General features: G+C 47.1%; 1 protein-coding gene across 25 annotated transcripts in view; it reads left to right on the top strand.

The window, feature by feature from the left end:
• Positions 1 to 24,066, top strand: part of LRP1 (LDL receptor related protein 1) — a 516,733-nt gene that overhangs the window by 341,457 nt on the left and 151,210 nt on the right. For all 25 annotated transcript variants that reach the window (XM_084836577.1, XM_084836568.1, XM_084836575.1 and 22 more), the window contains 5 exons: positions 8,084 to 8,306; positions 10,130 to 10,319; positions 18,785 to 18,928; positions 22,997 to 23,233; positions 23,739 to 23,919. In XM_084836577.1, coding sequence (XP_084692703.1) covers positions 8,084 to 8,306; positions 10,130 to 10,319; positions 18,785 to 18,928; positions 22,997 to 23,233; positions 23,739 to 23,919 — 975 coding nt within the window. The remainder of the gene's footprint in view (positions 1 to 8,083; positions 8,307 to 10,129; positions 10,320 to 18,784; positions 18,929 to 22,996; positions 23,234 to 23,738; positions 23,920 to 24,066) is intronic.

The raw sequence follows: 24,066 nt of genomic DNA on the forward strand, positions 1-24,066 counted from the left end.
AGCCCTTGGAACAGAAATGGGGCCACCTCTATGTCCTGAACAATACTTAACATAATGCTGTTATTAATTGTTAGGTCATGTAACAGCAGCAGTGCAGTCATGAGAGCCATGGGATTCAGAATGATCAGAGACCTGAGTTCTAGGACTGACATCAAAGGCAGGCAGGGTTGAGCTCCTGCTGAGGAACCACACCCCAGCAGGGCCTCACTGATCAGAGCCCCCTGGCGTTGCTCCTCCTCTTCACCATTGCAACCTGCTTGTTCAGTTGCCTCTCATTGTGGCCTGGGTAAAAGTGATGGTGATGGTGAGGAGCAGGAGATGCCAGTGTCTACTTGCTTCCTGGCTCTCTGCCTGTCAAGCAACCAAGTGGTAGCGATGATGATGATGAGGAGGAGCAACAGGAGCTAGTGATAATGGCGACGAAAAGGTAGACTCACTGAAGGAGGGTGCCCATTGAGGACATCTTGCCCACGGGCCCTCCAAAACTTGGGGCCAGCACTGCTGAGTTCAAGCCCTGTCAGAAATCAGTGAGATATTACACATCTAAGAAACATGCTTCTGCTTCCAAGCAGCAATGAGAGGAGATGATTTGTAGGAGAAAAGCTGGGGTGGAGGGGCCAGGTGCTTCATCCATCCATCCCCTGCCTGCTGCTTTCTCCTTGAAACTTGACCCCTCCTCCCCAGCTGCTTTTCCTCCTCCTGTGGTGTTTGAGATCTGCAAATTTTACTTTGCAGATGCACATCTGAAACCCTGTTGCGGTGGAGTTGTTTTGGGGCAAGTTTCAGGGGAAAATGGGAGGCAGGACAGGGAAGTGTTAAACTCCTGCCACATCTCTGATCCAAATTTCCTGCTCCCTGTATCGAATCGTAGGAAAGCAGAGGACTGACAGGTTTTCCTTTAACATGCATTGGTTTGTGTGTAACGTGTTGTTGAGCCGTCCATTTCCATAGGTGTCTTGTGGGAGCTTAGTAAGCCGCTTAAAGCTAGATCCTAAACCCATTTACTCAGAAGTAAGTCTCGCTGATCTTCCATGGGGCTTTCTTCCAAGTACTTAATTTTCAGCTGAAGATTGCAGCCTTGATCTCTGTACAGTGGGAATGAGTTCTTTGCCTCTGTGTGTGTGCATGCCCAAGCACACACATGACTCTGTGTGTGTGTGTGTGTGTGTGTGTGTGTGTGAGAGAGAGAGAGAGAGAGAGAGAAGATAAGTGCACCAAAGGGCACTCAGATAGTGACCAGGTTCGCATGATCATGGAGGGGGAAATAACAATAACACTAACACTAACAACAACAACAACAATAATAATCCTGTGGTTTATATCCCCTGTGCGTGCTGGCAGGGGAAATAACATGCCATAGGCTTCTGGGGTAGCTTATAAACCATGGCAACAAGCCACACTCATCAGGTTCTCATGACACTGCATGCTGCACTGGCAAGGGTAATTATGCAAATTATGTGGTGAGGGTAATTACGCAACTCCGCTCTGCACACATGTGTGGCGGAGGAAATAAGCCACCGTGGCTTATTTCCCCCTCTGTCTTTGTGCAAACAGGCCCAATATGTAAGGAGGAGACCCATTTCCTTTATGCTTCATTGTGCCAAGCCTGAGATCCAGTAATCCGGGTGCCCTTGAGGGCCTTTTGGTAGACAGATACACTAAATCTGCCCTACTGAGATCCTTGCCCTAAACCCAAAGAAATGGTCTTGGGTGCTAAAGCAAGAAAGAGAATGTGTATGTATGTTATGTTCATTTTGGATCAGGCTGACAACTCCATGGACTCTGGATATTCAAAAGGCCCCCTTCTGAACTTGCTGTATTCCCTCCCTGTGTGGATGAAAGAGAAGAGAACCGTATTTGGAAATGGGTTTTATGTGGCCAAACGATACCATAGACTGCCATCTAGTGTTTGCCTTGGCTCATTCTGACAGGTGCCATCACACCTCTCTCCCCCCCACCCTCCCCCCTGCTCTCTCTGGAGTGGATGATCCCTGGTGGGTGGCAGGGTGAGAATTTACCCCACCACCACTGCAGCCTCCTCCTCCCAGGCAAATGCATAAAGCCAAAAGCTGTACTTCCCTATCTTTGGGCTGCGGGGGCTGGTAGTTTTAACTTTTCCCTGGCAGCTAGCTGTAGCAACTTCATTTCCAGCCCACACTTGTGACTATGGGCAGGTGGAGCAGGTAGGAAACTGGATGAGGTGGAACCTAAGGGCAGCAAGCCAAATATACTCCACTGTTACCAGCTCCATTATCAGCTTCTCTCAAGTAGTTCCCAAAGGCTAACAGCATAACCCTGTACATATCTACTCAGAAGTAAGTCCCATGGAGTTCATTGGGGCTTACTCCCAGGTAAATGAATATAAGATTGCAGCTTAAAATACATGGAAGAGAGGAATCTGACACAAGGCCCATGAGGATAAGTGAGTTTTGCTATCTATCTATCTATCTATCTATCTATCTATCTATCTATCTATCTATCTTTTTAATTGCTCATCTGGCCGGTCACCTGGCCACTCTAGGCGATGTACAACAATACAGACAGTTTTAAAACAACAAAACCCTCCTTTTAAACATATTTCTAAAAATACCCTAACCTACCCAAATGCCTGCCTGAACAACCACATTTTTTAATGCGTGGCAGAAGCTCATTAAACAGGGGGCATGGCGGACTTCCCTAGGGAGGGAGTTCCACAGAGGGGGGGCCACCACAGAGAAGGCCCTCTCCCTCGTCCTTACCAGCCTAGCTGTCCTGGCTGATGGGACAGAGAGAAGGCCATCCGAGGATGATCTTGTTAAGTGGCTTGTCTGGTGTTGCTGGAGGCGCTTCATAATGTAGGCTGGGCCGGAACCATATAAGGTTTTAAAGGTCAAACCCAACATCTTGAATTTGGTCTGGAAAACAACTGGCAACCAGTGCAACTCCTTCAGCATTGGAGTGATGTGATCACGACGGCAGCTGCCTTTAATCAGGCGAGCCGCTGTGTTCTGTACCAGCTGCAGCTTCCGAACCGTCTTCAAGGGTAACCCCACGTAGAGCGCATTACAGTAGTCTAAACGAGAGGAGACCAGGGCATGTACTACGGATGGGAGCAGATGGTTGGGAAGGAAGGGGCGCAGCTGCCATATCAGATGGCGTTGGTACAGCGCTGTCCGGCTCACAGCTGACATCTGAGCCTCCATGGACAGCTGGGAGTCTAAAATGACCCCCAGGCTGAGGACCTGGTCTTTCAAGGGTAGCCATACCCCATTCAACACCAAGTCAACATCCCCCAAGCTCCTCTTGTCTCCCACTAAAAGTACCTTGGTCTTGTCAGGGTTCAGCTTCAACTTATTCCTCCCCATCCAGCCACTCACCGTCTCCAGACATTTGGATAGGGATTGTACGGCCAACCTTGGAGAAGATTTAAACGAGAGGTAGAGCTGCGTGTCATCCGCATATTGATGACACCACACCCCAAACCTCCTGCTGAGAACCCCCAGCGGCTTCACATAGATGTTAAATAGCATCGGGGAAAGGATGGAAGCCCGTGGCACCCCACATGTGAGCGGCCACGGATCCGACACCTCCTCTCCCAGTGCTACCCTCTGGTACCTGCTGGAGAGGAAGGACCAGAACCACCGCAATATGATGTCTCCAGTGCCCAACTCCTCCAGGCGGTCCAGGAGGATACCATGGCTAATGGTATCAAAAGCTGCTGAGAGGTCAAGGAGAACAAGGAAGGAGCATTTGCCCCTATCCAAAGCCCTCCTCATATCATCCACCAAGGCGACCAAGGCCGTTTCTGTCCCATGCCCAGCCCTGAAGCCTGACTGAAATGGATCTAGATAATCGGCTTCTTCCAAGTGTGCCTTCAACTGCACCGCCACTACCTGCTCACTCACCTTGCCCAAGGAGGGCTTTTTTTAAAAGCGATCTTATCACTGCCTCCTTGAGGGCTGATGGCATCACTCCCTCCTCAAGGGAGGCGTTCACCACTGCCCTGATCCCCTCATCCATTCTCTCTCTGCAGCCCATAATGAGCCACAATGGGCAAGGATCAAGTAAGCAGGTGGTCGGCCTTACAGATGACAGCACCTTGTCCACTTCATCAGAAGGAAGAAGCTGGAACTGATCCCACAAAACCGGTTTGCCACAGACTGCCTCTTGCTGGCTAACTGTATCCACAGTGCACGGAATAACACTCCTAATCTGATCAATTTTATCCGCAAAGTACCTTGCCAAGGCCTCGCAGGAGGCCTTAGAATGCTCCAGCAGTTCCGGAGCAACTGGACCGACCAGGCTGCAGACCACTTGGAGCAGCCTCCTGGGGCAGCACTCTGCAGTCACGATAGAGGCAGCATAATATTCCTTTTTTGCTGCCTTCACCACCACATGATAGGCTGAAGATTCAGCTCTAGCCCGTGTCTGATCGTCTTTGGAGCGAGACTTCCATCACTGGTGCTTTAGCTATCTCACCTCCTGTTTCAGAGCTCGAAACCACAGATTGAACCATGGTGCAGTCTGAGCCCTGTTCAGGGGGAGAGGGCATTCCGGAGCCACCCGATCTAATGCCCCAGTGATTGTGGCATTTCACTCACCCACCAGGGTCTCAACCGAGTGGCCGTTGGCGTGCCCCAGAGAATCCCCAAGTGCGTTCAGGAATCTATTTGGATCCATAAGACGCCTGGGGCGGACCATTTTAATGGGTCCTCCACCCCTGCAGAGGGGTTCTGGAACCAAGAAGTGCAACGTCACCAGATAGTGATCTGACCATGACAAGGGGGTGGTGGATATACCCCCCACTTCCAGATCACTCCCCGCTTCTCCAGAAACAAACACAAGGTCTAGTGCATGACCGGCTACATGGGTGGGCCCAGTTGGAATAGGGTGCAGCTCTAGGGATGGCAGAGAATGGCATTCTGCCTCCAAAATCTGTGGTAGAACGGCCTGCCCCCCCCGCCCCCCTGCGGATCCCCCCGGATGAGACTTACCCGGGGCGGATCTTCCGGGCGGCGGCAGCGGCGGCGGCTGGTCTTCCGACCGGCTGCCACCGCCGCCATTTGCAGGGTTTTTGTTTTTTTTTACGTAGCCTAAAACGTCTGGGTAAAAAAAAAAAAAAAAAAGGCATACGCAAATGGCGGCGGCTACAGCCGCCGCCATTTGCGTTCCTTATTTTGGGCCGTCTTAGTCTACATAAATAATTAAGTAGACTAAGACGGCGAAAATAAGGGGAATGCAAATAGCGTCCACTACGCTATTTGCGTTCCCCTTATTTTCGCCATCTTAGTCTGTGTAAATATTTACGTAGATTAAGACGTCAGAAATAAGGAACGCAAATGGTGGTGGCCGTAGCCGCCGCCATTTGCATATGCGGTTTTTTTTTCCCCCTTCCCCAGAGCCCTCCGCAGCTGGAAATCCGGCTGCGGACGGCTCTGGCCTGGCTGGGCCTGGCCGGCTGCTCCACGGAGCCGCCGCGGAGCACAGCTGGCCAAGGAGGATTCCAGGGGGGGAGGAAAGGAGCGCCTCCCCCCCCGTCCAGGATTCCGGGGGGAGGGACGGAGCGCCTCCCCCCCCGTCCAGGATTCTGGGGGGAGGGACGGAGCGCCTCCCCCCCCACCATCAGCATAATCCACGAACAGGTAAGTGATTTTCGTACATCCCTATGCAGCTCCCAGGAAGCCATGGTCTCTATGAAGTCCTGAGGTGCCCCCGTGAGGACGGCCTCTGAATGTACATTGAAGTCCCCCAACACCAATAAGTTAGAGGACTGTACATGCACATCAGAGACCACCTCAAGCACCTCGGCCAGGGAGTCAGTTGTGCAGCGGGGTGGGTGGTACACGAGCAGAAACCCCAGACTGCCCTTCGGGCTCAACCTCCAGTACATGCATGCAGCAACCTTTGGTCTCCCAGAGAGGGGGTCTGGTGAAGACCAAGGACTCCCGGTAGATAACAGCCACTCCCCCTCCTCGATCCTCAGCCCTTGGCTGCTGTGCATACGAAAATCCGGCTGGACACATGGCTGCAAGAGTTGGAGCAGTGGCCTCAGCCAGGTCTCTGTAATACATGCCATCAGTATAAGGCTGCAGATGTTTGCACTAGGGAATCCAAGTAAACATACATAAGACTGGGCTGCACCTCTTTTCAGACTATAAAGCCCTAATAGCAAATCTTCTGTGAGGATTATGCACAGAAAAGCAAGTGTGTGTGTGATGTGTGTGTTTAAGTATATAACTCGTTTCCTATGCATTTAAATTTCACTTATATATTAACCATGACAAAATTGGCTCCCAGTTTAATGTTTCTATCAAAACAGATTTTTATCTGTTTCTTAATCCTCTATTAGTGGGTTGGGGCAGGAGACGTTTTACTTCCCCCTTTTCAGAGTTTCAGCTACATCACATAGCTTACCAGCTCCCTGTTGACTTCACTGAAGACTCATACTAGAAATGAAGCAGACTCCTACCTCTACCTGGTCATTTAAAAACAACAACAAACTACATGGTTTAAAGGTACCAGTTGGAAGAGGATTTTTTACCTGGGAGGTCTCAGCCAATGAATGTATGCTCTGGAGATTGCTGTCCCTGGTCGATTTTGCTCCACGAAAAGAAAAAATTGCATTCCAGCTCGATTTAATTTACAATCTGATCCTGTCCACGTTTAACGAAAAGTCAGTGCACTTGAGTTCACTGAGACTTACTTTCAAGCAGTTCTGCATAGGATTGCCACCTTGCAGTACTATCCTATGCACATTTACTTGAAGGTAAGCTTCACTGTGTTCAGTGGGCCTTACAGGTAAGTGTACATAGGATTGCAGCCTTAGGGTGCTTCCAGACAAAGCTTTTAATGTGTCATTGCCTCGCCTTATTCATGGAATTTTATGGTGTGTGTGTGTCTAACCCTCCTATATCTTCCACTGTGTCTTCTGTCTCTCTTCTTAACACAGATAATCCATTAAAGAAAAAAAGACGGAATTGCTGCACAATGCCTTCTGATTCGTAGCGTTCTGTCTGGAAGCACCAATAGTATATGTCCATGCGTGTTGCGTTACTACATGCAGACCTCATGTGAACTGAAAAAATACTCTAAATCAGGGATCTCCCAGGCATCCAGAATAAATCTGGATACGATAAACCAAACATTATCTGGCAGGTGGTTTTCATATGTGGGAAAACAAGCAACTGCCAGATCAAAAGAGGAGTAACTGAATTGTGAAACAAGGCTTCTGAGATGGGGCACAGCTTCCTTAGCATGGGTGAGAATAGGACCCTTCAGCCAACTCTGGTGACCACATTCTAAAATCTTGCATTCTCATTCTGCACAGCACATCAATAAGGTCAGGGGTTCCATTTATCACATGCACATCTATCTAGTTTAATGGTGTTCTACATTTTTGGAAGGGTATTTGTCTTCCCACTTTGTTCCTGTCCACTGTTTTGGGAGAGATACCATCTGGAAGCAGAGAGGGAGGAGAAATAATTTTGGGAAACCTTTCACCTGGGAGAGAGCCCACCAAATTCTCCTTCCCCTGTAGGAACTCCCTTGATGAGTATTACTACCTACCCCTCCTTTGGAGAGCAAGCTTTGTGACACCATCAGCCATTATTTCACCTCAGACCTATCTGCAAGCTTAGCAATCAACACACCTCACACTAAGGAAAGGGAGAAAGGCTGCCATGCTTACTAGACCTGTAAGCTGAGCCAAAAATGTGGGCATATAGAAATGAAGAAAACCCCAACCAGCACAGCTACTGTCTGGAAAGACAGGTGAGTGACAGTGTAGGACACGGGGAAACAGGGAAAGAAGAGATGAGGATTCATGGAGATGGAAAGGAAGGTGGGGCAAAGCCAGTTGAAAAGAGGCATTGGGGCTGGCATTCATCCACCCAGTCAGTTACAGCCCATGCTTATGGGCATATTCTTGAAATCTTAATAGTATAGATGTATATAACACTTTTGTGCACGAGTTTGTGTATTTTGGATGTACATCATGGCTGTCTCTAGTGCGTTAATGCATTGCATATATACACTTTTTGATTTACATCACCACTTTCTACATGTATTTGGAGAGCACCTCATCTGTTGCTCCATTCCCTTGCAGGAAGGTTTTCTTCACTGACTATGGGCAGATACCAAAGGTGGAGCGCTGTGACATGGATGGGCAGAACCGCACAAAGTTGGTTGACACCAAGATTGTGTTTCCCCATGGTATCACCTTAGACTTGGTCAACCGGCTGGTTTATTGGGCTGATGCCTACCTTGACTACATCGAAGTGGTGGATTATGAAGGAAAGAACCGGCACACCATCATCCAGGGCATCTTGGTGAGTGCTCCTTATGGGATCCTGCAAGGGAGTCATAGAGCCCTTCAGAATCATGGCGTTGCTGAGCCCAGCTCCTCTTCCTTCTGGAGCGTCCCTCTCTTCAGGAGCACAAGAACATAGGAAGCTGCTTTATACCAAGTCATACTTTTGGTCCATTTAGTTCAGTATTGTCTGCACTGACTAGCAGCAGCTTTCCAGGTTTTCAGGCAAGCGTCTTTCCCAGCCTGAGTTGGAGTCGCTGAGCGTTGAACCTGGGACCTTCTCCAAGCAAAGCAGGTGCTCTGCCACTGAGCTGCTGTCCTTTCCCAACAAATCTCAACATCGCCGAGAATCTCAGTGTCACTGAAGAGTTGTGCTTTTGCCTCATCCTTCAACTGATACTGAAGGGGGTCCAGATGCAGCAGCCAAAATGATTACTTGATGTGTAGGATTCAGAAGGAGTTGGGCATAGAGGGAGGTGGATTCCTTGGAGCAAATGCAGTGCTCAGATTCTCTAAGCAGCTGGTGAGTCTCCTTGGTGAAGGAGGGGAATCAACTGTCACTCTCCTCCTAGGCAGCTGCAGTTACAGAGAGCCAGTGTGGTGCAAAAGATGAAGAGTTGGGCACATCCAGGCTCAGATCCTTGCTCAGCAGTGAAGCTCATTTGCTGGCCATGCCCATCTCATTAGGACTGTCAGATGAAAGCTGCTCTAAGCTCCTTCAACAAGATAACCATGGAGGAAGCTGCAGCAATGATGATCTTCCATGCGGAAGCATTATTTGTTGCACAGAAGCAATTGATATAGAGGTTACAAGTAATACAGAGAACCACAAGAGTTGCAAGAGATCTGAAGGCGATCAGGTCTGCTCTTCCCCCACCTCTGATACCTGTTTCCTATTAAATATAGAGTAGGGGTAGGCAACATGGTGCCCACGGGTACCAGTGTGCCCCTGGACACCTTTCTAGGTGCACGCTGAGGTGCCCTAGCCGACCCACTCTTTTTTTAATTAACATCTTATTATTTTTTTAGCCAGCAGCTGGGATCACTTCGAAGCAAAGTGAGGGCCTCCAGCCGTTGCCATCTTCTTTTCCCATGAATGCCTCTGGGCCACACCTGGGGCTCAGAGACATTCTTAGGAAATGAAGGTGACAGGTGGCTGCAGACCAATGCTTTCCTCTGCAGTGTGGCCAACCACCAAGAAAAAGAAGGGGGAAAGGAAAAAGGACTCCTTTCACTTCTGTCTGATAAACTGGGGGAGGGGGCAAGGGAGAGCAGTGGCAGGGGAAGAGGGTAGGGAGAGCAGGGGTAAGCCAGCTAGGGTGGGGTGTGTGTGTGTGTGTGTCAGGGAAGCCAGCAGGGGCTGGGGGAGCCACTGAGAGCAACCTGTGTGTGTATGTGTTGGGGAGGGCTGTCTACTTGTATGTCTGAATGGAGGGGGGCTGCATGTGGGTGAGAAAGAGGGAGGGTGAGAGAAAGGATTTAGGGGAGATCTTGGAGGGATTCTGAAAAAGACTCCACCTTTTACTTCTTCTTGTCCTTTGTGACTAGCCTGCCTCCCATTGCAGCTGTTTTGCAGTGGCGCCCAAAACAGTTTCTCATATTGCCAAATGTGCCCACGGGCCCCAAAAGGTTGCTTACTCCTAATACAGAGAGTCTGCACCATAGTGTGCCATTATCGGAGAGCAGGTGCAATGCAGAAGAGTACAAGCAAGGCAGATGGTTTCAGATTATTTCAAGACAGCAAACCAAGCTAAGCCACATAGTACAGAGCGAAGTGAGAAACCTTCAGATCCACCAAGACGTCTCACCCCTCTACACAAAAATCACATTTGTGCCTTCTAGATAGAGCATCTCTATGGCCTGACTGTCTTCGAGAACTACCTGTATGCCACCAACTCAGACAATGCCAACACTCAGCAGAAAACTAGTGTCATCCGTGTCAATCGATTCAACAGCAGTGACTTCCAAGTGGTAACCCGGGTGGATAAGGGTGGAGCTTTACACATCTACCACCAGCGACGGCAACCCAAAGGTAGATAGGGAAGGGCCAAAATGTGGGGTGGGCAGTGTTTGGAGGAGGAAAGGGTGGGATCTGAATGGGCTGTGGAGCAATTGGAATGCCCAGTGAAACTGTTGCTGCTTGTATAATGTTGTTGCTTGATGGTGGAGGCCTGTGTTCATCGACAGCTGCTTGAGCATGGTCTCTGTGAAACAAGGTGAAGGTTGTGCTCTCGTCAGGCATGCTGCTAAAATCTCTCTCTCTCTCTCCCACTCTCACGCACACACACACACACACGTGCGCGCGCGCACAGATGTACTTACAGACCTTAGCAGTATGATAGGTCATTCACAAAGGCACACAGATACAGACTTCATCTAGCCCCAGAGGGCTTAGTCCATTCTCTGCTTCCCATTAATTGCTGCTGTGTCTATTCTTCTGCCCCAACTACTATCAATATGGCATCAGATTGGGTAATCTGTCTATTCTTGTATACCATGTCCTGTTCAGTTAGCATCAGAGGGATTGGTCCAGCCATGCTTTCTGCATCCTGTTAATCACCTATCTCTGGTCAGTCCATTATCATGGGCCAGTTATTGTCATCCACATAGCGTCAGCCAGACTAGTGTCTGTCTGTCTGTCTCCCCCATCCCCCCAATAACATGAGATTGATTGATCCACACATACCCTGCCATATTTAATTTTATAAGTGGTCCATCTTTATTAGGACCCTGCTGAATGACAGCATAGGAAGGTCTTGCCATCCTGCCTTTTTCTGTGGGAAGTGCTCTGTTCATGGATGGACAACAAAGTCCTACATTATGCAGTATGTTGATCTGGGCAAAATGTATGAGCCATTTTTGGGGAACAGCACACTCCCATTCTGCAGTGGCAGCTGCTTATATAGCTCATTATCTCTTCACATGTAATGTATGCACTCAGAAGTTTCCTCTCTTAGGACAGTAAAGGCTGCTAAATCGTATGATCTACTCCAGCCTTCCCAACCTGGTGCCCTCCATATGTTTTGGACTTCAGCTCCCATGACCCACTGCCAGCACAGCCAGGAATGCTGGGAGTTGTAGTCCAAAACATCTGGAGGGCAACTGGGTTGGAGAGGGCTGATCTACTCAAACATAAACCAGGTTTGGAGGATTATCTATACAGAACTGGTAAGATTAACTTGAGAAGAGAACTTACTGTTGCTAGATTTCAGCTAATGCCATCTGAGGTGTTGGAGGGTAAGTTGTCTAAGGTTCCATACAATTCTTGCTTCTGTCGCTGTGGATCTTCTTCACTGTGAGGACCTTCTGTCAGTGAGGACCTTCATCACTATTTATGTGATTGCCTACTGTCCCAGATTGTGAGGTGAAAAACTTTGCTGATATGTTAGAGAATTTGCTAATTGCTCTGACCCTCAGAAAGTAGTTTTTTGCATTTTAACAGTGACCTCAGGATAACGGGAAACGTTGCCACTTTTTAAATAGTTAACCTACACAGACAGTATGTGGGGTCTAATTGACCCCACAGTATAAAAATATGTTTTATTTTTATACAGAATATATGCCAGTTAAATAGAGTACTTTATATCACATACTCCATAGGTACAAAAAACTACATGCCTTTATACAATGGGCAGTATCCAATACTGCTGCTCTGCTCCCACTCGATCTGTTGCACAAACAGTACCCACCAGTCACGCAACAGAAAGCCAGTGGTTCAAAAAGCAGCTCTGGAAACCAGTGGAAATGCTTTTTTATGAACTGGGACAGGTCAGTAGAGCTTCCTTCTGCAAGCTCTGTTGACTTGCCCCATTCTGGAAACGAGTATTTACGTTTGTTTTAGGTGGTTTTTAGAACCGCTGGCTCTCCATTGTGCCCGTGGTGAGTCTTGCTGGTGTACAGGCAGGCTTGGATGATATTACCTGATGAAACTAAGTGCTAGCAAAGCACTATAACTTATACAACTAAGTTATGCTATTTTAACTAAAGAAAGCATCATTCTTTAAATCAATATGAATATAAGCACACACTCAAAACCAACCCCCCTATAAATATCAAACATAACCTAGATATGCACCACACATACTCCACATAAAACTTCTGTTTTGCTTTTGTGTAATTCCTATAAAATATCTAAACTTGCTACATGTTTGATGGTGTTAACCAAGGCACAGGCGAATTTTGTTAAGCAGAATGCAGTGGTTTGCATTACAGACATATTGAGACTGATTTCAAAGTCTTCGTTTCACTGTTTTAGATTTTTAGATTTCTTGATCATTTTTTCTTGGATGTGTTTTTAAATGGCCAATGGTTAAACAGTAAAAATGAACGGAATGTTTTATATTGCTTTTGTATAGAAATCAATTTAGAAGAGGGAAAAGTGTGAAACCGCATGTAGATCTTCAGATGTGTCGATTATACATACAGGATTTATTTTGGCTGTATGTATATGCACTAGGCAGCTGAGATTGGCTATGGCTCTCCATGCTCACATGCTACATGTTTAGGCAGTGAAATCCCATCTGTGCAATTATTGTGTGTGAAGATCTGCACACAGTTTGTGCATTGTACCAAGAGGAAGAAGGCTGACAGAAGATTCCAAATTGGGTTAGAACTGAGTTTGGGAGTGGGCCATTCTGACTGAATCTTGTATTTATTTGGCTTCCACACAGAAATGTGACACACCTACTGCTACCCTTTGCATTTGATGGACTTTTGCCCTTGCTGTTTAGGTACCCCTTGCCGCCCTTCTCTTAGTCCCACATGTGTATACATACTGCCAGCTTAGGGTACTGATTCATGCTTCTGAGGAAGTGGGCTCCAGCCCATGAAAGCTTATGCCACAATAAGACTGCAATCTTAAACACATTTTCTAGGGAGTAAGCCCCACTAGAAACAATGTTGCTTGCTTCTGAATAAACAGGCATATGATTGCATTTTCAATGTGTTGGTTCTTGGAGTGCCAACATCTCCCTTGGTTCTTTTTTATATAGCAGACAAACATAGCTACTGCTCTGGCATTTGTAGCTCTGAGTAGTGAGTAGCAGGGCAAACCTTTACCCTTCCATTCAACAGGAGTGATAGGTGGTGGGCTCTCCCACACTGGAGGCGTTCAAGACGAGGCTGGACAGCCATCTGTCAGGGATGCTCTGACTTGGATTCCTGCATTGAGCAGGGGGTTGGACTCGGTGGCCTTGAAGGCCCCTTCCAACCCTACTATTCTATGATGCTATGATTCTACCTTTATGGCTTGTATATGAGTTGCTTTTACAGGAGTACTCTGAAGGCTGCCAGTGGCTGGTATCATTCCAGCTGCCTCCCACCAGATGCTCTAAAAATGCAGCTAATTAGCTGGGATATTAAAAGGGTCACTTTGCGTTATTTTTCCCTAGATTCAAAAGGCCTTTAGGAGCTCAGCTTAGCTAGTCAGCATTGTTTGCCAGTGGCGGCAGCGACGCATCGTATAGGCATTTACCTCTGAGCAGCACCTTCACTGAAGAAGAGTCAGGGTGGACTTGTCAGGTATCTACTTCAGCCTAGAGCAGATGGAATGACAAACGTTACTGCACATCAGAAATGTGCAGAAGATTGTACTTAGCACTTGCCCCAATGCATACAGATCTCTGCCTTTCTGCCTGACGTGCATTCTGGTCCCAGCTGTTGTACTCTGGACCTGCTTTTTTAGTTCCCCTTGTCCCCAGTGCTCATCCTCCTACACACAGATGCCTGCCTATCCTCCGCATTGTCCTTTCTATCCCAAGTTTACCTACAGCTGTTGCTGTGTAATGTGTGAAATGGCCTTTTGTGTGCCCTTGCTATTCAGCATTGGGCAGTTCAAACGTGTGTGTGTGTGTGTGTGTGTGTGTGTGTGTAGAATTCAACCACGTTGTATATTGAACCAGTATGTAGAGCAGAGATAGAAGCAGTCCTGAGAGCTTTTCATACCTTATCTGAAAACTGGGGTGGGGAGTTCTAACCCCTCCGATGACTTAAGCGTCCTGCCGCCCTGGTTCAGCTTGCTCAGCATTTGTTGCAGATTGTTGTCAGGTTATCTCAGAAATGTTTGCATTGGTTTCAAACTAGAGCCTCGTGCATCACTTTTAATTAAAGTTAAGTTACCGGAAATCACTGCCAATATGCCCAACATTTGAGTATTGGCTGTTCTCGACCCCAAATCTAATCACCTGCCCCTTGCTGAAATTTGATATATCGGCTGTCTCCCGAGCGAGCCCTCCTGAACATTTTATTATCTCCCAGCAGCTCTTGCAGAGAGAGGGAGCAAACTTGAAAGCTGTCCCCAGAGAAGACCCTGTGGCGTATGATTGATTGATTAATTACTGCCTTGCAGAACAGGGAAGAATTAAGCAGATGTGGCATCTTGAAATATTAATGGCTTCCTCTAAGGGTTGTTCCTGTTGCTTCTCCAGAGTAGAGATATTTGACCAGGTCACACTGCTCCCTGGAAGATCACTGCATAGTCGCTGAAAGTTTTGTCTTTCCTTTTCCTGAAGCTGGATGTGTGGTTCATTCCCTCCCCCTCCCAGCAATCATCCCTCCCCCTCCCCCGACCCAGCCTTCCCATTCCATGTAGTGAATCAGTTTGCAAGTTGAAAATCCTCTTAGAGCCTTTAGTCTACTGCTTAGGATTCTCTGAACCATAAAACTAATCAGCAGAGTTTGCGGTGAGACATCTCTGTATCATCAGGGATGGTTACTGCTTCGCAGGTTCTCAGACTCAGAATACCAGGGCTAAAATGGTCTGGGGTGTGTAGCACTTGGGGGTTTTCTTCCGGCACATTAGTTTCTGTTGAGGAAATGGGACTTTGGTTGACCTTTCAGTGTATAGCCCCATAACGTGGGTTCCTGTTTGCTCGATGTGGCACGAGGTCAAGGCAGCTTTGGATGTCCCCCAGAAGTGGCAAAAAGAGGATGTATGTGTGACTCTTGCATGCTCCTTCCGATTGTCTGGATCATGAAGTAAGCAGCATCTTGTCCCACAGCCCGCAGGAAGATGAGTCATCCAAACATGTATCTCACCATAGTGACCCAGTCCTTCCCTGGGGCAGGGAAAGGGATGTACAAGTCACATGTACAGGTCACTTGCACAGTCTCTTTTTGGCAATCCCAAGTAATGTCCACACCCACCATCGGTCGCAGTCAATTTTGCCCTTGGCATGCAAAAAACTCCCATGACCCAACATAATCCACCCCAGTTCCTCTTACTGATCTATCTATCTATCTATCTATCTATCTATCTATCTATCTATCTCATAGTTATATAGTATGGCTTGCAGCACTTTAAAATCACAATATCATATGAAAAAATATATACAATAAAAATAATCATGATCCTCTTAGAAATTCAACAAAGGCAGGGATAAAACGCTACCTTTAAATCAGGGGTGAGGCCCTCCAGATGTTGTTGGACTTCAACTCCCATCATCTCTCACCATTTGCTATGGTGGCTAGGGCCGATGGGAGTTACAGTCCAACAGTATCTGAAGGGCTACACAGATTCCCAAAGCTTGATTTAAAGGTAGTGCTTCTGGGAGCGTGATTCTGGCAAGGCACACATGCTCCCTATGCACATTGCTTGTTTGCACCATTTTTGCTTTTTTTGCCACTGCAAGAAATTCAACAGGCAGGCCCCCAGCAAAAGATGCCCATGGGAGGGGTATGTGTAACCCCCATTCCCAGCTGTAAGTAAATCTCCTGCCTCCACCCACTGACCCACTTTAAAAAAAAAATCAGATGTTGGTAACCTATTTTCTGCTTCAGATGGCTGTGAGAATATTTGGCCCCCTCCAGCCTAATCTGCCTGACAAGAGGAAAGGCCTCGTGAGAGGGGACTGAGATCTCGGTCCTAATCAGACCTTCCAGCACCAGCCTTTTGGCTAGAACTGTTCCTCTTCTGTGGCCATCTTTATAAACATCCTGTATGTGTCCTGCCATAGCCCCCCTCCCCTCCACCAAGAGGCCAGGAAGTGTTGCAGCCTCCCCTGGCCATCACCCCAATTCCGCTAGCTGCAGTGAAGCTAAATTTGGCTTTTGTCTGGGTTGCTGTTGCTGGCGACCCCATCTCATTCTCATTAGGTGAGTAGTGAGGCAGCTCATTGCCCTCAGTGCTTTAATGCTGGTTGACTGTGTACAAAGTCACTTCACTTTTCCTTTGCCTCAGTTGCCCCATCTGCAAAATAGAAATAGTCAAAGAAAGGGCGCTTGTTTCAATTTCTTGCCTGACAACAGAAGAAGAAAAAAATATCCAGTTTTTAAAAATATTGAAAATAACGTTTATTAAATGAAGCTGATTTAGAATTTCTCCACACCTGCTCACTCCTGGCTCCCAAAAGGAAGTTTTTTAGCACTTCTGAAAGATGCTGAGGTACACTCGGCAAAGGTCTAGAGTAGGGATGTACAGATTTTGTAAAATCTATTCCGTCTGCATTTCATGGATTGTCAGGTGCCTTTCGTTCCGTTTTCTGCTCACTGGCGGAACTGGCTTCTTTCCTATTTCCCGAATTTCCACAAATTCACATTTACAAAAATGTGCAAATGCTCCCGCAAACACCCCAGTCTCCCCAGAATTCCCATTTTCATTCTTTAGCCTATGGGGGAAATACACGTTTTTGACCAATTTTTTTTAGTGTACATATTTTTCTACGGCTACATTTGCCTAAAATTCCAGAAAGTAAAAACAAAAATAAAACCCTCCAGTCCTGCCCACCATTGGAATGTAGCCCCTGAGAGCTTCTCTGAAATGGAACTTAGCCCTCAGGCTGAAAGAGGTTCAACACCCTGGTCTAGATGAAAGAGAAGGGAATAGGATTAATCAAAACACAGTTCAAAAAGTTGAGAAGAGCATCGTTAACTGTTAACATCGTTAACAGTCCTCATTAATCTTATTAGTCGCAACTTCTAAGTTACTGCCTTTGAAAACAGATCAGAAGTTTCTGTTAGTGCAGCATATAGTGGCCAGAGTTTTGACTGGCACTGCTTGCTCATATTGTACCTCCATAGTCTGAAAAGGCTGTCACTGGCTGCCTATTCACTTCTGGTCTCCATTCAAAGTCCTGGTGCTTACCTTTAAAACCCTAACTGGCTGGGGACCCAAGGACTTAAAGGAGTGCCTCCACCCATACAAATCTGCCCGCATGCTAAGGTCATCAGCGGCTGCCCTTCTCCAAGTGTGGTGTAGTGGCTAGAGTGTTGGACTAGGATTGTGGAAATCCAGATTCAAATCCCTTCTTGGTCATGAAGCTCTCTGGGTGAGAGCTTCATGGACAGCTTAATCTACCTCACAGGGTTGTTGTAAGGATAAAATGGTGGAAGGACCATTGCCTTGAGCTCCTTGGAAGAAAGGTGGGATAGAAATGAAATACATAAGCAAATATAAACAATAAACACCACCTTGGTCAGAGGTGAGGTTTCTTACAATAAGGCAGAGGGTTTTTTTGATTAGTGGTGCCCCAGCTATAGGATGCCCTCCCAAGGGAGGTATGCCTGACACCAACTTTGCTATCTTTTAGGCACCAGGCAAAATTTTTAAAACCTTTAAAAAGCTATCTTAAGTATTTAAAACTCTGACTTTTAATTGCACTTTTACCTTCTGGTTGTTTTGTGTGTATTTCTTGTTGTGCAACCTGCCCTTTTAGTTTTTGTGAATCTCTATAAATGTTTTAAATAAATACATAAATCCCGAGGCTTCCCAGGTGCTCAACCGGTAGTTGCCCTGCCTTGAGGCTGGGCAGTAACTTTTGCAAGAAGAGCCAGAATCTAATCTCTCTTCAGCTGATAGTAAGATCTTGTCTAACTGACATAAACTTAAACTTAAGTAAACTGATTAAGACATACCATTGACTGTGGATGGTATCAGATGGAGGGCTCATCATAGCACTAGGAAACAAAAGTCATTGTGCAGCTGTTCTGTCTTTTCTTCCTTAATTGATTTTTTTTCTGCTAAGAAAAATGGTGGAAGAAGCAGTGGAAAAACACGTGAGAGTTGCGAATTGAAGATGTGTTCATCTGGACCCCCAGTAAAATTCTGTAAATGACTGCAGAATAAAAATAATTTTGGGAATGATTTCATAATAACAGCCTCATCTGGAAGCACCCTTTGTGTGCTTTGACAGGAACTTCTAGCATCCTATAAGCCTTCCACTTCTGGCTTGAAGTCAGGAGGTTACTGACCTTTAATATCAAATATAAATAATATGAATAGATGGGATATAAATCCAGAAATATATACCCGGAGCGGGGGCTTCCACAGTTGTTAATGTTATTAGTTCTAGAACACCCAAAATAACTAAGCACTGTACATTAGCACATATGCATCACCACATGGTTATGGGGCAGCCATCGAGGGCTTCTCTCTACATATCCTTGGCAGTCAAATTTGGGGTATGTCAAGAGAGTGCTCATGCTTGATCTTAAAATGACGCAATGGAACGTAAAGAGATGTAGGCTACTTAATAATAAACCACATGGGCTTTCTTGTTGCAGTGAGGAGCCATGCCTGTGAAACGGACCAGTTTGGCAAACCAGGCGGCTGCTCTGACATCTGTCTCCTCGGAAACAGCCACAAGACCCGGACGTGCCGGTGCCGGTCAGGATTCAGCCTAGGGAGTGACGGGAAGTCTTGCAAAAGTGAGTGGCATCTAGAGATTGAGGGTGTGTTCTGGTGAGGAGGGAACCAATAGAGTCCCGCTTTGCCTTTCAATTTAGAGTCAGTTCTACCACGTAATAATTTGCCTTAGTCATCATTGCTGTGAATCGGTGCATATCACATGAAAGGTATTTGAAGAGACATGGGTCATTCACAGGTCTTGCTGACAAATATTACAGTGCCATGTGCAAAGTTGAGAGTGGGGAGAGGGAGCAAAGGGGTTGATGGTAGCTGAACATGTAAAGAGCAGAGAAACTGGGAAGAGGAACAGGAAGAGAGAGAGAGATGGACATTAGGAACAGAAGCTACTTTATACTGAATCAGACCATTGATCCATTTAGCCCTTTATTGTTGACATTGGCTGGGTTCACACAACATGACAATCCAGAGTGTGGGCTGTTCTTAAACTGTGGGTTGCTGTTGAATCATGGTTTGTTGTGTTGTATGAACCCAGCCACGCTAACAAACCATGGTTTGCTAACCATGAACAACCCACAAAGAAAACCCATGGTTTGTTTCTGGGTTGTGAACTGTGGGTTGTTCGTGGTTAACAAACCATGGTTTGTAAGCAAGGCTGGCTTCACACAACACAACAGCGCACACTTCAACAACCCATGGGTCAACGACAACCCGCACTCGTCAACCCATACACAACCCCTACTCTGGCTTGTCATGTTGTGTGAACCAGGTCACTGACTGGCAGTGGCTCTCCAGGGTTTCAGGCAGGATTTTTTTCCAGCCCTACTTGAAGATGACAGGGATTGAACCTGGGACCTTCCGCATGCACAGCAGGTGGTCTCCCACTGAGCTATGATTCTAAGTGCCAGTTTTTTCACTTGGGAGTGCAACTACACATTCCCAACTTACTTCAGGCAGTTCATCCAGCTGGCTGACCTGTCCAGCTCATCACTCCTACACAGCCCACTTCTCCTTGTTCGCAACTGCCCGCTGGGGGTGTGTGGGCAACTAGGGTCTGTACCCAAGGCTGCAGAGGTGGTAGGCTACGTAACCTCCTTAGTCAATGAATGTGGGATAATCTTGGCTGGCCCCTTTCCCATGACACACAGTGGGGATCAAAGTTATGACTGCCAGCCTCACAGGCTTGTTTCTTACCTACTGTGATACACCAGCACTATGCCACATTCAAGACAGATTTCAGAGGGATCGGGAAATTGACAAAGCTGTACACACCCTTCCTTAAGGCTGAACTCAGCTCCACTTTACCCTGTGCTGTAGTGCGGCTTCCCAGCACTTTGTATGGGCAATGATATCATGCTGTGCATCGTTTTGATTGCCGCACACCTCTGCTGAGTGGTGCAAGCAAGCCCACCACTGATGGCCTTCTTTGGGAAGGACGTCCTGGCCTCTGACTCCCCATTGGCCAGGAGGAAGAGCACCACAGAGGGAATGCTGGAGTGGCAACAGTGAGCAAAGTCTTTTCCCCACTCAACTGTCTCTGTGGAAGGATCATCCTCTCTGCCTTTGCCCTGAATGCTGCGCCAGCATTGATTGCCCCAGGAACCTGTGCATTACAACCGTATGGCTCTCCCCCTTTGAGGAAGCTGATGCTTTCCTCTCGTGCCCAGGGGCCTGCTGTTATTCTGGCACCCTACTCCTTTCTGATCTGCAGCCTCCCAGTGTCCTCTGGGTCTGTGTGGAAGGGAGCCAGGAGCACACGTCGCCAGGGCAGAGTGAAACCAGCCCCTGCTAGTTTCGTCCGAATACCAGATGATGCTACGTGACAGATCCCATGTAGGAGCCAACTTTTTTGTGGATATAAAGCTTTTGGTCAGAGTCAGACTTGTGGTTGATTTTAGACCAAGGGGAAAAAAGCCTTGCAGAAGACAGAATGAGTTGCCAGCAAAGCAGCGCAGTGCAAAAATCCCATTATTCACCAAGCAGCTGCCCTAATTCTTTTTTTAAAAAACAACTCGGTTCATTTTCATGGGAAATGCCAGGGCCTGCAGAAGTTGCTGATGGTCTGGTTTCCTTCAGCCTGATAGATAGTGATCACGCCCTAGGGACCGAGGACCAGGCAATCGGCTGGGTTTCCTGGGGCACTGACTTTTATATTCATGCAGCCTGCCTTTCCAAATTGGAAGTGCTAAAGAGCTACTGTTAATTTAGCAGAGGGTGGCATAATGAGAACCAGTGGCCGCAGACTAAATACAAACAAATGCAGCTTGGAAGGGATGGACAAATGTTTACCAGCCACAGTGAATGAATGCGCAGTCATCCTCTTGGTTCTGGATGGGTGTTTGTCAGTATATGGGCAGTATTGCTGAAGGATGGTCCATGCAATAAAGGGATAGGGTTTTATGTCCTGCATGACTGCAGGTAAGTTTCTTACCCTTGTCCCATGGCCCTTGGGCACTTCCAGACGCATGATTTTATTTTTTTTGCCATACCAACCTAGCTACACTAGGATTGTGATTATCATTTGTCCATACAGCAGACTAAGAGATCACTGAAGTCATTGTATATGACACAGTCCAAAGAAGAGGATTGTTCAAAAACCTGGGCAATGTTATACTTCTCTTTACAGCAGGGGAGTCAAACCACTTTCCACCCAGTTTGTGAATTAAGTTTTGGAAAAGATCAGGGTGGAGGAGCACATTTCAGTGGTGGATGTGACTGAAGGCAAAAAGAGTGGGGAATGAAATGCCCCAAATGCCAGCACATTTTAGCTTAAAGACCTTACTGCCAGTAACTGTTTAGCAGAGGCCTTTCAGACTTTTAGAACAGGGAGAAAAACTGTGCAAAAGCCAGGAAACCGCCAAACAATTGGTGGTCTGGGGAAAGGAGGTTGGGCCAGGGGAAGGGGTGTGGCCATCTGGGGATCCCTGGGGGCTGGATTTGGCCCCCAGGGATGAGATCCAACACCCCTGCTTTACAGGCATTGCTTCACGTACTTCCAGATTGCACAGCGAGTTTCAGGAAAGCAGTCTTCTGGATCATTCCATATCCCAACTGTTCCTACCTCCTTTTTTTGCCCGTAACCATCCTCCAGCTCTAACTGAAATATTCTAAATCTTGTAATCGGAGTAGTCTAAATATTGTATATGATGTCATATGACTTGAAACATTCACTTTCTAGGGTTGGAACTTAGATTTCCTTATTTATTGTTCTGAGCAGCATGAGGGAGAACGTGTAATTATTCCATGTAAGGAGCCTTCCCCAATCTGGTGCTCATGATGATGGGAGTTGTAGTCCAAAACATCTGTAGGGCACCAGTTTGGGGAAGGCTCATGTAAAGCATGGGTGGACAGAAGGTAGATCTCCAGATATTTTGGACTTTGACTCTCAGAAGTTCCTGCCAGGATGGCCAGTGGTCAGGGATGTTGGAAGGTGAAGTCTAAAACATATGGAGATTTCAGCCCAGCCCCAAACCACTTAGAGATATTTTTAAATATGTTCAGCAGTATATAAAATCTATTAAATAAATAATAAGTATATACAGCTTAAAGCAAGGGAGGGAGCTTGAGGAATCAGATAGAGGTCGAAGCATGCAGACCCCATTGTTTCCAGAGAGGTGCTTTCTCACTTAGTGTGCGGAGAGCTCCAGTCCTCTCTCTTACTTGTGCTTTCAAGAATGGAGGTGGCTGCCTTCTGACCTTTCATGGATATAGAGGGAAACTAGTTGTCCGTACGAAGGCTGGCTTTAAAGGAGGATTCGACAAATTCATGGAGCATAAGTCTATCAATGGCTACTTGTCACGATGGCTGTCTGCTGTCTGCAGGATCACAGGCACCATGCTTCTCAATACCAGTTGCTGGGAAGGGTGCTCTTGCCCTCCCCAGCGGGAAGGTGCCATGGCTCTCATGTCCTGCTTATGGGCTTCCCAGAGGCATGTGGTTGGGTACTGTGGGAAACAGGATGCTGGACTAGATAGGCCATTGGTCTAAGCCAGCAGGGCTCTACTTATGTTCTTATGGGTATTATTTCAGTCCTTGTGGAAACTGGGAAGGTCCACCCTTGTCGATGAACTTGGGTGGAAATTAAGGCTAGCCCATCTCTCTTGTTTTGACACTGCCTCTTCTCTTCCAGAGCCAGAGCACGAGTTATTCCTTGTTTATGGCAAAGGTCGGCCAGGCATCATCCGTGGGATGGACATGGGGGCCAAAGTCCCTGATGAGCACATGATCCCAATTGAAAACCTGATGAATCCTAGAGCCCTGGATTTCCATGCAGAGACTGGCTTCATTTACTTTGCTGACACCACCAGCTACTTGATTGGGCGACAGAAGATTGATGGAACGGACAGAGAAACAATCCTGAAAGATGGTATGTGCCTGGCCTTCTACCCAGCCAAAGCCTTGCATCACTGTGTTAGGTGCTGGTGTGGTTTCCAGTGGAGCGGCCCATGGGACTTGGAATGGATCGATCAGGGTTCAAATCCTCACTTCTTCAAAAGGGTAGAATTTGGATTTTGATAAATAATTTTTGCTCAGAATATAGGCTGGCTGGTAGGTACCAGAAAGGAGTGTGCTGTACAGATTTACTACTTTTTACGCATGCTAGATTTCTTTATATTGCCTCTGGGTACAAACCCAAATGCTGTGTTCTGCTGTTGAATCTCTCTCTGCATCTTTTGAAGCAGGTAGTGTGGTTGGCACATGTGTGTTCATCATGCCCCGTGCCTTGTCTGTTTCAGAAGAGATCACGCAATAGAGCGCATGGCATCATTCATATGGTCCTGTCACTTCTGCTTCACTCCTTGGTGTCTGATGCATCCCCATCTGCCTGGCTCGGCCTTGCAGAGTGCATTTGTTGATTTAACTCCTTGCAGGTATTCACAATGTGGAAGGCATCGCTGTGGACTGGATGGGGAACAACCTCTACTGGACTGATGATGGGCCCAAGAAGACCATCAGCGTTGCCCGGCTGGAGAAAGCGGCCCAGACCAGGAAGACGCTGATTGAAGGGAAGATGACTCACCCTCGAGCCATTGTGGTCGACCCCTTAAATGGGTGGGTATGGCTGTGCTATTCCAGGCAGGGCTAGGAAGTCTGCTTTTGGCAGCTGTTGAATGGGGGTCGGGGTGGGATGTATCTACTGGAATGCTAAATTTGGGGGATATAAAGCAAAAAGTAAACAAGCAAAGCATCTGTTATCCC

Source organism: Heloderma suspectum, chromosome 2 (genome assembly GCF_057233095.1).
Source record: "Heloderma suspectum isolate Gila_16-S chromosome 2, 16-S_ref, whole genome shotgun sequence".
Lineage (NCBI taxonomy): Eukaryota > Metazoa > Chordata > Lepidosauria > Squamata > Helodermatidae > Heloderma > Heloderma suspectum.